Source organism: Notamacropus eugenii, chromosome 5 (genome assembly GCF_028372415.1).
Source record: "Notamacropus eugenii isolate mMacEug1 chromosome 5, mMacEug1.pri_v2, whole genome shotgun sequence".
Lineage (NCBI taxonomy): Eukaryota > Metazoa > Chordata > Mammalia > Diprotodontia > Macropodidae > Notamacropus > Notamacropus eugenii.
The window spans coordinates 77,193,054-77,209,904 of record NC_092876.1 but is presented as its reverse complement, the minus strand read 5'-3'; the positions used below and the strand labels follow the sequence as shown (position 1 = coordinate 77,209,904).

At 42.9% G+C, this 16,851-nt stretch overlaps 1 protein-coding gene across 1 annotated transcript; it reads right to left on the bottom strand.

Moving 5' to 3' along the window:
- Positions 1-121: 121 nt before the first annotated feature.
- On the bottom strand, positions 122-16,590 carry SYNC (syncoilin, intermediate filament protein). The gene is made up of 5 exons (XM_072609801.1): positions 16,376-16,590; positions 11,959-13,213; positions 2,977-3,101; positions 2,733-2,809; positions 122-1,129 (listed from the first exon to the last, which is right to left on the bottom strand). Exons 1-5 carry the CDS (start codon positions 16,444-16,446, stop codon positions 1,119-1,121), a joined length of 1,539 nt encoding a protein of 512 aa, XP_072465902.1. The 5' UTR covers positions 16,447-16,590; the 3' UTR covers positions 122-1,118.
- Between the last annotated feature and the right edge of the window lie 261 nt (positions 16,591-16,851).

Here is a 16,851-nt window from a genome sequence, read left to right as displayed (position 1 = left end):
TTTGTACCCAAAATTCATCAGATACTAGAGCCTGAAAGATATGAACAAAAGTGAAGCTAATACCAGTTTCAGAAAAACACTTAGCTTTGCATAGATGTAAATGAAGAGACATCAGACGAAGTTTCAGCAGGACCTGAGTTATTCTGATAGAATGTTGCCATCTTTTTCTTTTGAAGTTTATTGCTCATCCTTCTCTAAATAAATACATGGATCTTCAAGAATGTGAGAGACTGCTGTAGAGAGAGTTCCATGAGAAATTTTAAATTTGAAAAAGGAGAGGTTGGCCCTTCCTATAATGTATTGGTATTTTTTCCCCAGTGGAACTTAACAGGTTAGTAATAATAGGCTGTGAAGGTTTTACACTTCAAGACCTAATAATAGCTGATAGTAAGTATTCCAGGTACTTGGCCACCTTTTTAGTAGCCAAGTGCATCGCCTTGAACCACAGCAGTCTTCATGAGGGTAAAACTGGAAAGTTTAAAGGGCTTTAAACCATTTTGGTCTGAAAACTTTGATTGGTCCCTTGTTTTCAGGATGACACGTGTGCTGTGTGGTGGAAACTATTGATATGAAAAAGGAAACAGCTACTGGAGTCCACAGCACCCTTATAAATGGTTAGCTTTAAGAAAAACTTCTATTTAAAGTCAGACACTTGTGGCACAGATAGATCAAACTTTAAAACTCCACTTAATTAAAATGGGCTGCCTTGTTGACTTTTGCTCTGCCTTAAAAAGGCTTAGAGCTTTGAATCAAAGTAAGGCAACAATTTCTGATTCAGAATATTGCAAGGCATACATTGGTCACTGTTGGTGTGTCCTTTTCATAGCGTGCACATGAGTCTGCTAGGGGGCAGCCGGTGCTTCCATTCTTCAGTGCAATAAGCTCAATGCCCTACAAGCTGAGGGTTGCCTGGTATTCTGCTTCTGTCAGGGAGGACAGCAAATCTCTTTTAAAACTGATAGGCCAATGCTTATGCCTTTCACTAGATGGAGCATTTTACCAGGTCCCTCACATTCTCTTTTTATGTTGCAAAGAAAAAATGTCCAATGAGGCTTTAGTGCTCCTTCACTAAGAGGTTTTGTCTTTTGTTTCTGGGTTACAGAGTCGGCCATAGATTTCTAAACAGCTCCTGTAAAGTTGAGAGAAAGGCAGGTTTAGATTATATGTTGTACAGGCTGAAATATAATGTAGTAAAATACTCCTGAAGCACCTCTCTTAAGTTGCCAACCTATATTAGTAGAGGAGGTTTTTAATCCTTGGAATTCCTACACTGATGACATTGGCCTGGACCCGTCCTACCCAGCTACCCCAAAAATCTGTGAAGATGTTAGTGCTATGTGTGTTAGGGTTAGGGGGTGCTGTGTTTTGTTTCCATAAAAATCCGTGCTTCGTTACTTGTAAGTTGGCCTTTGGTGTCCAACAAAAGATTTCTTGAACAAAATGAATCTCCCCCGTCCAGCTGCCAGAGTATCTGAAGTTGCACCATTAGCATTTAATTCCTTTAAGATTAATATAGCTTCTTATTTGTGTTCCTGAAATGCAGAGAGTTGCTATAATAAAATGTCATTAATGACCTCTAGTATAAACTAGTTCACTAGATCACTTTCTTTAGTGATGGGAGATGCCCAGGTGGTTTGTTCCAAAAACAAACATATATACTTGTATACAAACAAGTTAGTTTTGAAACTGTGACAGCTTAACTGGAAAGTGAATTGGATCATATTGACACTTGTTCTGATCACAGAACTGGTTAAGGGACTTATGTGCCTCAAGTTTCTCCATCTGAAATGAAATCTGTAATCCATCCAACCTCCCTGAACAATTGTTAAGAATAATGGTTGAAATAATAAAGCAACTTTTAGGACCAGGTGGTAAGGAGCCCCAGACAAGATTTTTTTTCTCTTAAAAAGAAAGTGATGTCTGGTTTATTAACCAGATTTTAAAATTATGGTTAGGTCACTGTAAAATAATAGTCATGGACTTTAGAGCTGTATATCGAAGTGGAACACTGACCAGTGGTTCTGTATAGCTTGACAGGCAAGGTACTCCATTTCTGACAGCTACAGAATACTTCTCTTAGCAGGGTATCTTGTTTACTGAGTCCTAAGCTGTGACATATGAGCAGTCTTCCCACTTTAACCAAAACCTGGGATCCTCATATATAACCCAGTCTTTTAAACTTTACTACCAAATTGGGAAAGGAATGGGTAGTGCCACTGCCTGTATTGGCTCAGATATTAAATACTATGTTCTTTGGCCTTTGAATGATATTGACCTGGTGTGATATTTTTATGACTGTCACAGTCACACTAATTCATGTGACCCTTTCCTTGGCCACCTTAGATAGCAAAACTGTCTCACTGCCACTGTAAGTTGCATAGTTAGTGAATATGGAAAAAAAATTAGTCTATTAGCTATTTTCCCGTGGAGCAGTATACCTAATGAAAACTATTTAGAGTAACAAAACTTGGAGACTTTTTCCTTCTTAAGCCTTTGATTGTTCAGCTAAAGTAATTGTGAGAAGTCTTGTACCAAATAGAAATAACCTGAGTCATTTTAGGAAGAGGGGCATCCTGGACTGTGACCTCATTTCTCATAGTTGTGAATGGCTTGAGCTGTGCATCTAGAAAGCCTATGTCTTGGAGGTACAGATCCAAACCAACACTGACTAGTATGGTAAGTTGGTTAGCACTCAGAGGATGCAAGCACTGTTCTCCCACCAGAGAGATCACCTTGAGACTGTGTCTCCATTCCACTTCCTGGAGAAGTGGGGGTCTCGAGCTGCTCTGGCTTCTTGGGTAGCATAGCCCTTTAAAAACACAAAGCCATTTTTCATCTAAGGGCAGATGACTGGAATTTTAAAAATCATTCCCCCCAAAAAAGCAATCCTTTATAAACCTCCCCTTGAGCTACCTCCCTCTTCTACCTCCTCAGCCAGCATGTATGCACAAATTTTGGACAGCAGTAAAAACTGACTTATAAATAGAGAGCTCTTCAGTGAGGCTGATCCTTAACTCCTCCATCTCTTTGTTCTTCTGCTGCTGGAGTTGTACCCTGCTTTTCAGTTGCCTCTGTCTGTCTTCCATTTCTTCCATCTGTTCCTGTAGGCAAGAGCCAAGAGAATTTCTAATGAGCCTGGGAGAGAGGGCAGCAAAGAGTCTGAGAGAGCTTGTTCACAATTTCCTAATCTCCTTATTTATGGAGCATGACTAGGGATGAATTTCAGTCTTCACTTGGCTTCACTATGATGCGTTCACAGACCTCCATCTGCAAGAGAGGTAGCAGTTAAGTCTTAGAGGGTCCGTGATAAATTCTTCAGCTAGTGTCCAGAGATTTGATAGACCAGATCTTGGGAAGGCTTTTTTTTTTTTAATTCCAAAGCAGGGATGATAAGATCATTAGATCTAATATAATCTTTAATTGTACAGTTAGGATTCTGGTAAATTGGGAAGAAGGTAGCGATTTGAAATGTTAGGGCCACACCCCTTGATTCAGCAATACCACTAATAGGTCTGTATTCCTAGAGTGATTTTTAAAAAGGAAAAAGGTTTCGTACAAAAATATTTATAGCATCTCTTTCAGTGGTGGGAAAGAATTGGAAACTGAGGGGATACTCATCAATTAGGGAATGGCTAAACAAATTATGCTATATGATATATGCATATGCTATATGATATATAGCACTGTTGTGTTATAAGAAATGACAGCTCCTAAGAAAGGATGATTTCAGAAAATCCTGGAAAGACTTAGATGAAATGAGAAAAACCAGATCATCATACATAGTAACAACAGTATTGTACAGTGATCAACAGTGAATGATGTAGCTATTCTCAGTAATGCAATGATCCAGGACAACTCCAAAGGACTTAGGAAGAAATATGCTATCCACATACAGACAAAGGGCTGATGGCATCTCAGTGCAGACCAAAACATACTATCTTTCACTTTTTTTCCTCTTTGTTTTATTTTGGTTCAAGTTTTCTTTAACAAAATGACTGATAAGGAAATGTTTTACATGATTGCATGTGTATAACCCATATCAGATTGTTTACCATCTCAGTGAGGGAGGAGGGGAGGGAGAGAATTTGGAACTCAAAATTGAAAAAAAAAAACATTAACAATTGTTTTTACATGTAATTGGGGGAATTTTTTTTTAACGTTAGGGACAAAAGGATTCTTAAGAAATCATCTGGTCCAACTCCTTCATTTTGTAAATGAAGAAGCAGACCCATAACAGGGAGAGTGCTTGCCTGAGGTTACATGGCTAGCTAGTGAGAAGGCCAAGACTACCCAAGTCTCAAGTGGCAGTTGGTTAAAAATTACTCAGCAAGAGAGTTTTTGTTGCTTGGTGATAAGCCATATGAGTATGGTAGTCAACCCTTTTGATCCTTTCCAATTCTAAGGTTCTATGATTTTTGTTTGTATATTCTGATATCTGGGTGATCTTATGGGTTGGCTTCATTTCTATATTAAAATTTAGGCCCATAAAGGACAGAGATAGTGTCTCTCTGTCTACTATTTACTATAGGATTATCAACCATCAGAGCTTAATAAATACTTGGTTATGGTAGTGATGATGACCTTTACAGGCATCTCAAACTGATTGTTATTTGCAATTTCCATATTCTACTGAGCCAAAGATTTATGGGAATTTGTCCAAGAATTAAATTAAATTGATGGTAATAAGAGGCTACTGTAAAATAACATTTAAGACCTTGACCAGATCTCTGCAGCAATTGAATAAGTCAACTTAGCCTGGATAAATTGCCAAGTGATTAAGTAAGGTGTTTATCAGCCATTCACCAGTCTAGACGTTGGTTCAGATCACAGACAGGCTAGAGAGTGGGGATTAGAAGGTGTATTTTGAAAGGGCAGCGATTTCACATTCCTTAGACCCTGAAGCCTAGTCACTTCCATTTTTTGGGCTTTAGTTTCCTCTGAAAAGTGAAGGGGTTGGACTAGATTTATCTTGGGCTTTTTCCTGTTCTTACATACTCTGAATAATAGAACAGGAATCTAGCTTTGGTACATCTCACTCTTAGAAGGGCCAAAAATATTTGCTTTCTGAGTCATCCCTATTGTTACACCTGTGATACAGCAATGAGTCCATAGTGGTAAAGCATTTTACTTCTCTCCCCACTCCATGCTTTTCTACCTCTGAGCATTTGCCCATGCTGTGTCCTACACCTAAAGTATGTATCTCTCTGCCTACTGATATCCTGCCCAGCAAAAATGTTCCCTTCTTTCCATGAAATAGTCCCTTATCTCATGAGCTAGAAGAGATAGCTGCTAATGTCAACACTTCACACCCTGCTTGTATATTTAGTATATTTCATATTTCATTAATATTTGTGTTGTTAATCTACTTATTTTATTAAGTACCTACCATATAGACGAAGAGCAAAATCTCATTACTCCTATAAAATAAGTCCTTTAAGGGCAGTAACCAAGTCTTATTTTTCTGTCTTTTCCAGCAGAGCACACAGTAGGCTATTTTTTAAAAATATATTTGTGGAGTAAAAGGAATTTTGCCTCGATCCCAGAAGCTATAACTCAATATCTGGTTATACTTGGCATTATCCATGCACAGTGCCCCAACCATCAGGGAGCATTTGGTCCAAATAGCCTGTGGAGTACTGATTCTTCCTGTGTCTTAGTCTTCCTACTTGAATGTCTTTCACAAGCAGTTATGCAGGTGAAGGAAACTTGTACCACCGACCAAAGAGCTAGCCCTCAAGAGTACAAGTTTTATTGTGAGGAAGAGTTCAGCCAGTAGTCTGAGGGCCACTTCCCATTTATCCTGGACACTGCTGCCAGATTTATCATCGAAGCAATGTTTGTTTTAAAAGCCTTCTGTGGCTTAATGTTGCCCAAAAGATAAAGTCCAAACTAGTCTGTCATTGAAGGTTCTCCACTGTTTAAGCCCCTACCTGTCTCTCTGACCTGTATTTCCCCGTGCTCTTCTACACAAATTATTCTGAGCCATCAAGACTGATTCATTCTGGAACATGCCATGTGTTTTCATTCTGTTGCTTATATTTACTACTGCCCCAACCCTTGTCTGATTCATGTCTTGCAATGACTAAAGCACTGTTTCTTCTACAAAGACTTCCCAGCTGCCTAGGCCTACCATGTTATTTCAGACTCTGAAATTCTTTTTATGAACTACTCACATGGCACCTGGCAGGTATTCTGTCTCACCAAACTCAACCCTTTAGAGGCTGTTTTTGCACTTTTTTTAATATCCTCAGGGTATAGCACTGGGCCATAAACATAGACTAGACTAATTGGTAAATGCTTACTAATGAAATGATTCAGTTCAACAAGTACTAAGTGCTTACTCGTGCAAGACCTTGGAGAAAACGATAAAATACAACCTTCAAAGACTTACAGGAAGGAGCTGAAGAATTCACAAATAACTTAATATTGTGCAAATTAAGACATGATTAAATGCCTAGGAAAGTCAAACGATGGTCAGTGACTCACAGAGAGAATTGTAACGGAAGACCAAAGAAGAGGTCATGAAAGAGGTAGCACACCTTCTTTGTAATCCCCAGGGTCTAATGTAGGGCACCAAATATCGATGAAATAAAAGTAAAAGCTTATTGGTGAAGAGTGAGTCAAGGCACACATAAGCGGGACCTTGAAATTTTGATAGTTGGAACTGAGGAAGTCATTTCAAGATTGGGGGTGGAGGGTGAGATGGAAATCATATGTAAATGGGCAGAGGCAGGAAAAGTTAAGATGAGATGGGGGACCAGCCAAGTAGCACACTGCCTGGAGCATAGAGTACATAAAGGGTAATGAGATAAGGCTGGGACTAAATGGTGGAGGACCTTGAATGTGGTGTTTAGATTTTATCCTGTCATTAATAACAGGAAGTCAGAAGGTTTTGGGGGCAAAATGATGCTGTAGTCATACTTGTAGGAAGATTATTTTGGCAACTATGCCATAAATGCTTTCACAATTTCAGACCAAACCAATTTGGGAGCTACTGCAGTATGCCAAGTGAAGGGTAATAAGTAGGGTTGGAACCTGAGGGGAATGACTGAAGAAGTCGTGGTATATGATTGCGATGGGATCCTGTTGGACTGTAAGAAAAGACTTGATGCAAAATGAAGTGAGCAGAACCAGGAGAACAGGCTACACAGAAACAGCAATAATTGTAACGATAATTGGCTGTGAATGATTTAGCCACTCTGATCAATATGCTGGTCCATGACAATTCCTAAGGACTCATTGATGATGAAAACTGCTATCTACCTCCAGACAGAGAACTGATGAACTCTGAGTGCAAACTAAAGCATATTTTTATTCTGCTTTATTTTTCTTGCCTTTTTCCCCCTTTTGCAACATGGCTAATGTGGGAATATGTATGACCTCATGTGTATAAGGAGGATAGTATTTCTTGCCTCTCAATGAGTGGGAGAGGGGCAGGAAGGAGAAGAATTCAAAATTGAAATTTTTTTATAATAAGGGTGGTTATGAGAGTGGAGAAGATTGAGACAGGAGAAAATGTAAAGGTAGAAACAAAGAGTTGTCAACTGACTGGAAAAGGGATGAATGGTAAAAGAGGAGGAATCTAGGATGACCAAGGTTTCATGACTGGGAAGATAGTGAGTGATAGCATCCATATAAAATAGGGGAATTGATAGAAGAGGCAGGTGGAGTTTACAAATGTAAGGAGGACTAGCCTTGAAATACCAGATGCCAGTAAGATATATTTAGCAGAAATCACCTAGAAAGCATGGATATAGTATTGTCAGCAATATAGTTCACTGCAAGGCTGTAAACCTTGTGCTTGATCCCTTTATAGCATTTTAGCATTTTCTGTAATGTAGTTCTCTCTCCCTCCAGCAGGGGGAGGAAAAGGTGCTGGCTCTGAACAGCCTTCCAGGAACTGCATGGCTTGAACTTTACCAATGGTCACTAGGAAATGAGACCTGAGATGGCTAGATGGCTAGAAGTCCTCAGTCCTGGAATTAATTACCCTAATGATCCTCTCCCACCAATACAACACCTGATGTAATTCTTCATTGGTTAACATACTCCTACCCCCTTATATTCTTCTCATTCTCTGATGACACTGAACTCCCAACTCCAGTTATCTGCTCCCTTGTTCCCATCCACCTCGGTAACCCACATCAGATCTGCTTGCCCTTCCACTGTGCCCTGTGGAGCACAGCCCCTGCTCCATAATTAAATTTTAAACTTTCCCCTCTCTCCTTCCATCCTCCATCTTCTGGCATTCATTGAGACCTGACCACCCTTTCCAGTCACTGGCTACCTTTTTAATACTCCACAACTCACTGCTCATGGTAAGGGAACTGGAATACTCTGTTTCCCAATACCACTTTCAGACTGTCTACTTACCACCTTCACTAATCAGTTCTCTTTTGAGGCTCACACTTTCCAAATATATTAGCCAATCTAGAGCCCATTAGTGATTACCAAATTCCAGGCCATTTTCCCTCTTTACGCGTTAAGTTTAGTGCCTCTCTGTCTTGCCCCTCTAGACCAACTCCTTACATATGTGTGTGTATGTATGTATCACACATATATATGTATATTATATATATACACATACATACACGTATATGTGTGAGTATATATGTACATACATATATATGTGTATGTGTGTCCAGGGAACTTCCTTATATATACTGATGTTTTCTCAAATACCCTAATTTCCCATGTCCCTATTCTACTCATTTTATTTATGACCTACCTATTCTTCCACTCCACTTTCAGTTACACATGGGAATGGTCATACCCTTGAACCTGCTGTTGCTCATAAATGTTCACTTTCATGTTTATGAACTTTCGTTATGAAATTTTATCATTTTTACCATCCCAGATTCCCTCTGCAATGTGATCCCTAACCCTGGTTTTGGTCTTCATTGTGACCCTACCCCTCAATACTTTCCCAGGCAATTATCACCTCGAAACTGGCTACACTTTCCTCCTTTCCCAGTCTCAACCAGTCAGTGAACCAATTCCACTTTATACCTTCCTTGAGGCAGCTAGTGGCAGTAATGGATAGAGCAGTGGACCTGGAGTCTACGAGATCTCAGTTCAGATTCAGCTTCAAACCCTAGCTATGTGACTGGGAAAATCACTTAACTTCCATCTGCCTTGGTTTTCTCATCTGTAGAACAAGAATAATAATAGCACCAATCTTCCAGGGTGGTGAGAATAAAAGGCAAATATTTGTGAAATACTTTTCATTATCTTTTTATTACCAGCTACTCTCAACTCTAGCCCCTTTATCCTATTATTAATCACACCTTGCCAACCCTGGATTATTCCCACCTTCTGCCTCTTTTATGCCTAATCTTATCTTGCTGGTAGCTGGAAGAAGTTCAGGAGAAAAAGAAGCTGATTTGGGTCCATTATATTCATATTATCTAATTTATTTATGTATATGATTTTTATATTATCCAATCTCAGCTGGGTCCACTGCAACAAGGCAGTCCTTCAATTTTTCCCTAATTCATTCTCTGTTCTATTCACTAAATCTCTTCACTTCTTAATCCTCCCATGACCTCCTATATCCCCAACAACCCATACAAGAATCCTGCCTCATACTTCGCTGAAAAAAAATGGAAGCCGTTTGCCAAGTTCTCCTTTTCTCCTTTCATATTCTTTCTGATGTTATTTTATTGTTCAATATCTCCTCCTTAATTCCAGTGTTTGATGTTGAGGTGGCCCTTACCTTTCCAAGGCAGACTCTACATGCATTCTTGTCCTGTCTCCTCTCAGTCATCTTCAGGCAGTTGCTTTCACTATTATATCCACTGTCTCTCAATTGTCAGTCTTTCATATCTACTGATTCCTTCCCTGCTGTTCACAAACATACCCATGTCTCCCCCTTCTTAAAAACAAGACTCACTTGATCCACCATCTCTGCTAACTATCTCCCTTTATCCCTCCTTCCTTTCTCAGCCAATGCCTTGAAAATGCTATTTACATTCTGGGCTTCAACTTCCTCCCATTGCCCTGTTTTTTAAATAATCTGCCACCTGAATGATCTCATTCAACTGAAACTGCTTCTTCATAGCCACTGATGTCTTAATTGCCAAATCTAATGAACTTTTTGTAGTCATTCTTCTTGATCTTTCTACAACATTTAACACTGTTGATGATTTTCTCCTCCTGGGTACTGTTACCTAGGATTTTCTGACGCTGCTCTCTCTTATTTCTCCTTCTACCTCTCAACCATTTCTTTTCAGTCTCTTTCACTGGGCCTTCATCCACGTCATACCCACTAACTGTGGGTATTCCCCAAAGCTCTGTCCTTTTTCTCTTTAAGTAGGGGTTCTTAACCTGGGGTTCACAGAGATCCCCAAGATGTCCCTGGATAGATTTCAGAGGGTATGTGAACTTGGATGGTAAAAAATTACATCCTTATTTTCATTAATATCTAAGTGAAATCTAATATATCTTTCAGTTACTTAAAAACACTCCGGGATGAGAACCATAGGGTTCGCTAGATCAACAAAAGCATCCATGGTACCAAAAAAGCACTAAGAATGCCTACTCTGTACTATCTCACTTGGTGATCTCACCAACTCCCATCTGAGCATCTATATATCCAACTCCAGTCTCTCTCCCAAGTTTCAGTCCTATATCACCAACCGTTTATTGGGCATTTTGACCTGGATATTCTATAGATACCTCAAATACAACATCTTTAAAGCAGAACTCACTCTTCTCCCCCACCCAAAAAAATAACAAAATAAAAATCCCTTCCTTTTCTGAACTTCCCTGTTACTGATGAGGATACCACCATTCTTCTAGTTATCCAGGTTCACAACCTTGGTGTCCTCCTCAACTCTTCACTTTCATGCCATATATCTAATCAATGACAAAATCCAGTTGTTTCTACCTTTACAACATTTCCTGTACATTCACTTCACTCCATTCTCATAGTCACCACCCTAGTTCAAGCCTTCATCATCTCCCCAGACTATTACAATAACCTTCTAACTGGTCTTCTTGCCTCATGTCTTTCCCCGCTCCGATTCATACTCCATTCAACTGCCAAAGTGATTTTCCTAAAGTGTAGTTCTGATGATCAGTCAGTCTGGGACTCTGACCACATCATATCCACACTACTCTCACCCACTCCCCAACTTTATATAGCCTAGTGGCTCCCTATTTCTTCTCGGATCAAATATATTTGTCCCCTTCTTAGCTTTCCAGTCTTCTTATCCTTTATTTCTCTCTATGCATTCTATCATCCAACCATATGGGCATTCTTGCTGACCTTTGCAAAGGGTACTTACTTCATTTCTTATCTCCATGTCTTTTCACTGGCAATTTTCCATGCCTGTAATGCCCTTCCTCCTCTCCTTAGAATTCCAGGCTTCCTTTGAAACCCAACTCAATTGCCACCTTCTGCAGAAGGCCCTTCTTGGTCCCTAAAGCTTCTAACTGAGCCTTCTTTATCTTTTCTCTGTTGTACATATTGTGTATCTTGTATGTACCAATTTTTATACATGTTGTTTCCCCCCACTAAAATATAAGTTTATTGAGGGCAGGGACTCTTTTTTTTAATATCCTTTATGGCCTTCTAAGTGTTATCTAATCTTATTACTTGGATTCCACTAGTCCCCTAGTATCCTATCTCATCCCATTTCCTGCTGCCTCTCAAGACCCAATTTCATCTGTACCATTTTTGTTAGTTTTCTAACCACATCAGGATTTCCAGGTCAGGAAATTCTGAAACTTCTGCTAGTGATACAATACAGCATTTAATAATCCCAACAGGAATATATTTTTTTCTCTGATATCTAACTTCATTCCCTCCTGTTGTTTTAATAACCCTAGCTCTTTTCCACATATGTGGAAAACAGATGCTCCCTCCTCCATGATCTTAAAAGTATGTAAATCCCCTTCAAATTTAAGTTCTGCAAGTTAAACAACCCTTGTTTCCTTCATTCTTGGCAGACCTACCCTGTACTGTTGCACCTCCTCATCCCGCTTCTGTCTCATAAGCAAGATCTGGTCTTCCAGGTTCCTGTTTTGCAAACTGAGTTGTCTGGCCTCTGCTTGTAGTGGTCTCAAGGCCTCCTTCATCACTTGAATTTCTGCCTGTGTTTTCTGTAATGCCTTTGCCCCAGTATCCTTCCTTTCGAGGAGTCTCATCAGTTGGGGTTCATACTCTTCTTCTAGGCCCTGGCGGCTTTCCGCCATGAAACTCTCAAACTCAGCAGAGAGCCTCCGACTTTCCTGTAGAAAATGGCTATCCCCTTGACCCCGAGGGGCTTCCAGCTGCTGCCGAAAATGCCCTTTCTGTTTCTCACACGTGTCTTTGAGTTGGGCCAGCTCCTCAGATAGCTGGGCAACACGAGTGGTGAGCTCTTCCTGGCAGGCAGCAAACTGGGCAACTTCCTGCTGCCGGCACTCTAGCTGGTACTGGTAGGCTACACATTCTTTTGTCACTTTGAACAGCTTTTGCTTCACCACCCGGATCTCTTCCCTTAGCCCATCACACTCCAGCTCCCCTTGGGCATGTAGCTTGTAGGCAACCAGGATGTCCTGGTGGACCTTCTGTACCTCCTGTAGAACCGGCTCTCGAAGCAGCACTAACTCGTGGATAAGGCGGTCCCGCTCCTCCTCCAACTGTGCCACAGCTTCAATGCATTGCTGGAAACGGCATTCCAACAGCTCCAAGTCCTCTGGACTCAGGCTGTCCTCAACCCTGAGGGTCTCCTTAGAGGCAGGGTTCTCCTCAGAGCTGGCTTTCTCCTCTGATACATTTGTCTCCTCTGGATTTGGTGTCTCCTCTGCGTCAGTTCTCTCTGTCATATGCAGTGTCTCCTCTGAGGTGACTGTCTCCTCTTGGTTTAGTGTCTCCTCTGGGTTGAATATGTCTTTCACATGCAGTGTCTCCTCCGGGGTGACTGTCTTCTCTTGGTTTAGTGTCTCTTCTGGGTCAACTGCTTCCCTCACATACAGTGTCTCCTCTGGGGTGACTGTCTCTCTTACATATAGCGGCTCCTCTGGGTCAGCTTCGTCTTCTGAGCTCAAGGTCTCTTCTACATAGAGTACATCATCAGTATCATCTGTGCCTCCAAGGTAGAGAATGTCCTCTAGGTTGATGTCCCCCTGTAGGGACAGAGTCATCTCTGGGTTCAGGACCTCTTCCCCTTGCAGGAATTCAGATTTCTTCTCTTGGAGTAAAGCACTGTCCTCTGCCCCTGAATCCCTGAAAAAGAAAATTCTGAGGTCTGTGGAAAGCCATAGTGAGGATGGGACTTTGTATATGAGAGTGGTTTCTGAGATTTTGGTCAATTCACTCTGACTGCTAGTAGTCCTCTAGCGGCTTTTACGTATACATACATACATACTCTCTCTGTCTCTCTCCCTCTTTCCCTCTCTCCCTCCCTCCTTCCCTTCCTCCTTCCCTCTCTCTCTCTCTCTCTCTCTCTCTCTCTCTGTCTCTCTCTCTCTCTCTGTCTCTCCCCCCCCCTCCCCCTTCCCCTTCACTTCTTAAAGTGATTTCCTGAAAGTACAGCAATCACCAGGGAAACTGACAGCCAGTGTGATCTGGGTACACTGGCCACAAAGAGATGACAAGAAGATACAGGATATATTTTCTTTCTAAAGACTCTTTTAAGATCTAAATGAACTAAATGGTCATGAATCTAATTAATCTAAAAAAATGAATCTAAATGGTCATGCCCACAAGCAAAGTATTTCATAGAATGTTATGAACTCAATGGAACTTAATCCATGCTCTAGTTTTCCAAATTAGGAAACTGAGGCTCAGAGAGGGAGAATGATTTGCTTGAGGTTACACAGTAAGTGGAATAACTGGGATTTAGGTTCAGATCTTATACCTCCAAAGTCACTGCTCTGCCCACTGTGCCATAACACCTCTGTCTTGGAAAGAGAAATTCAAGATTTGTGACTAGGATGTAAGTCCTCACCATTTACACTCCAAATTCCTGGTAGAGGCCCTTCTTATTTCTTACCATTGTGGCCTAAATCCTTCTGTGTGACTCCCATGCACCCCTTTCTCTGCCCTTTGTCAGCCCCTGAGGAAGCCTTGAAGGGGAGACCCCAACAGGTTGTTCAGCTATATCTGTGCAGGAGAATCCAGCAGCTTTCTAGAACCTTAGAATTGGGAGGAACCAACCCTTCATTTTGTAGATGAAGAAGTCGAGGAAAGAGAAAGGATTTGATTAGTCATACAACTGGTAAATAGAGTCTGAACTGGAACCCAGGTCTGCTGGTTCCCTCTTATCCTTGCCCCAGTTACTGAATGGGCCACTGCAACTTTAGAAAAAGTTGTCTGGACACAGAATATATTTTGGAATTGCCTTGTTTACTCTTGAAGCAGTTGAGGAAGGAGCAGATCTTAGAAGAAAAAAACTCATTCCTCTTTCAAACATTTGTGCCTTCCAACGATATGAATTTCAATGATCCATGTTGTGGGCTGACTGAGTTACATCTTTATGTCAAGCTGGTTCTCCTCACTCAGTCCTCCCACCCCCCAGCTTCCCTGCTCAGCTATGAGATCATTAAAACTGATTTCAATGTTTCATTTCCCACCTCAAGATAAACTACTTTGCAGAGTGGGCCCTTGATAAATGCTGAATTGAAGGGGGAAATGCTGGCACAGTGGATAGACTGCTGGACCTGGAGTCAGGAAGACTCTTCTTCCTGAGTTCCAATCTAGCCTCAGACACTTACTAGCTGTGTGACCCTAGGAAAGTCACATTACTCTGTTTACCTCAGTTTCCTTATCTGTAAAAGGAGCTGGAGAAGGAAATGACAAACCACTTCCATATCTTTGCTAAGAAAACATCAGATGGGGTCATGAGAGTTGGACATGATTGAAATGACTCAACAACAAAAAATTGGAAAGGTAAGGCAGAGGCCTCTGATGTCACTGGTAGAAGGAACAGCACCTTCGCTGCATTTTAGAGCCTTAGCCAGTTGTCTAGGCTAGAGCACTGAGAAGTTAAGGGATCACAGGATCCCAGGATCACACAGACAAAATGTGTCAGAGGCTGGGCTTCCTGGCTCATGAATTTGCTGTCTACCACATCTTACTGATTCATTCCATTTAGCTCATGAAAGGCTTGTGGATTATCTGCGGTTTGGAATATCCATGTGCCCAAGGATCCTACCCCTTGTCATTAGTGTAGATAATTGAGAGATGACTCTGTTAGCTTCCAACTCTTTAATTCAGTGTCCTGTCATTTGGCAGGGGTATCTGAAAGATGGATGAATCCTTTAGGGACTTGGCTTCTTGTATAAACTGAGGGTCCAGAAAAGCTTTTTACACAGCAGCTCCTCTCCCTAAAGAAGCAAGTCCAGCATTGGAGGAGGGGCAGGATTATGGGAGGCTTCTGGTAGATGGGGAAGAATTTAGCTGGGACTATAAGGCCTATGACCTCGGGATTCATTTGGGTCTCAGGGAGCCTCCCTCTTCCCTGCCTAATCCTTAAGGGATTTTGTACCTTCGGAGTGTGTGTGTGTGTGTGTGTGTGTGTGTGTGTGTGTGTGTGTGTGTGTGTGTGTGTGGACAATTTCATCTTTCAGCCCCTGGGAGACTGAGGCCACTCAATCACTCAAGCCTCACCTCAGGGCCATGCCCTCCTGGGGCTCTGGTTAGCTGACAAGAGGGCGGAGAAGGGAGCAGTTAAAACCCGCCCTCTGAAGCTCGCTTTCCACAGGTAGAGCCTAGGCTCTCTCCTCTGTGTTTTCCCAAACATCGTTGGGCCCCAAAAGCAACAAGCTGAGTGAAGAAGCAACAAGCTGTGCCATCCCCCCACCCCCCGACACACACTGCTTTAACGCTGGCCAGGAACCAAGAGGCCAGGTGCAGGAGAACAGAGCGAAAACCCTCGGTAACTCGGGGCTCTGGCCTCCCTACTTTGTCTTAGGCAAGATGGGGGTGGGGGTGGGGGGCGGGAAAGGAAAGACCCTAGAACACAATAGGAGACCGGGTATTTGGCATTCCTGCCTTCACTGTGTTTGATGATTCATGCCCATCAGAAAGGACTGACTCCCTTTTGGGGGGAAGGTCCCCCAGAATAACACCAATCAGTTCTGCGAATACGCACCCGCACCCAGACGCCCGGGCTGGGCTGGGCTGGGCGCCGCTGCCCTTAGTTGAGTTTTCGGGATTTCCCGGTCCCCACCCCGGGGCCAGGCGCTGGGGAGCCCCGCAGCCCGGCTCTGCACATCCCCACGTTCTGGGCGGGGCCTGACACCTAACGGATCGGGGGAGGCCCTCGGGGTGGCGTGGGAGGGGGGAATGTGGAGAAGGGGCGAAGGAACGGGAAGTTTGGAGGAAACCAGCAGGTGGAGGAAGGCCGCTTCCCGAGCCCCAGCCCTCCCCACCGGGCAGTCCTACCTCTCCAGCCCAGCGGCTGCGGCTCCTTCCCCGCAGGGGCCGCCCTCCCGGGGCTCCTCCGCGCTGGCCATGGCTGGGAGGGTCTCATGGAAAGCTGCAGCCCCGGGTTATTAATATCCCGGCCAGTGCCTCGCCTCGCCGCCAGCTGCAACACCAGCTTGCAGCCCAAGACACCGGATCCCTCCGTGCTCCCTCCCCCCGCGGCGCGCCCACTTGGCTCAGCTTTGGCCTTGGGCCCAGGGGGCGGAGAGAAGCGGCCCTGGACTGGTCAGCCGGCCCTGCCCCGGAGCTGCCTGCCCCGGCTGGGTGGCGACTGTGGAGGAGGGGCCGCTGGGGCTGGGGGCGCCTTAGCGGGGAGTTGGGTCCAGACTGATCCACAGACTGATAGAGCTGTAGGGATCATCTCTAAGGGGTCCTTTGGGGGGGGGGAGGGGAGAAAGCCGCCTCCTTTTGCAGAAGACCGTGGCACAGACGTG

Excerpts from the sequence above, each read along its gene's own strand:
- SYNC (XM_072609801.1), bottom strand. The coding sequence starts at position 16,446 with ATGGCCAGCGCGGAGGAGCCCCGGGAGGGCGGCCCCTGCGGGGAAGGA. Across the intron at positions 3,102-11,958 it reads AGGAGGTGCAACAGTACAGG|GAACAGATGGAAGAAATGGA; the intron begins GTAGGTCTGCCA and ends TCTTGCCTACAG. Across the intron at positions 2,810-2,976 it reads GAAGAGCTCTCTATTTATAA|GGCTATGCTACCCAAGAAGC; the intron begins GTCAGTTTTTAC and ends GTGTTTTTAAAG.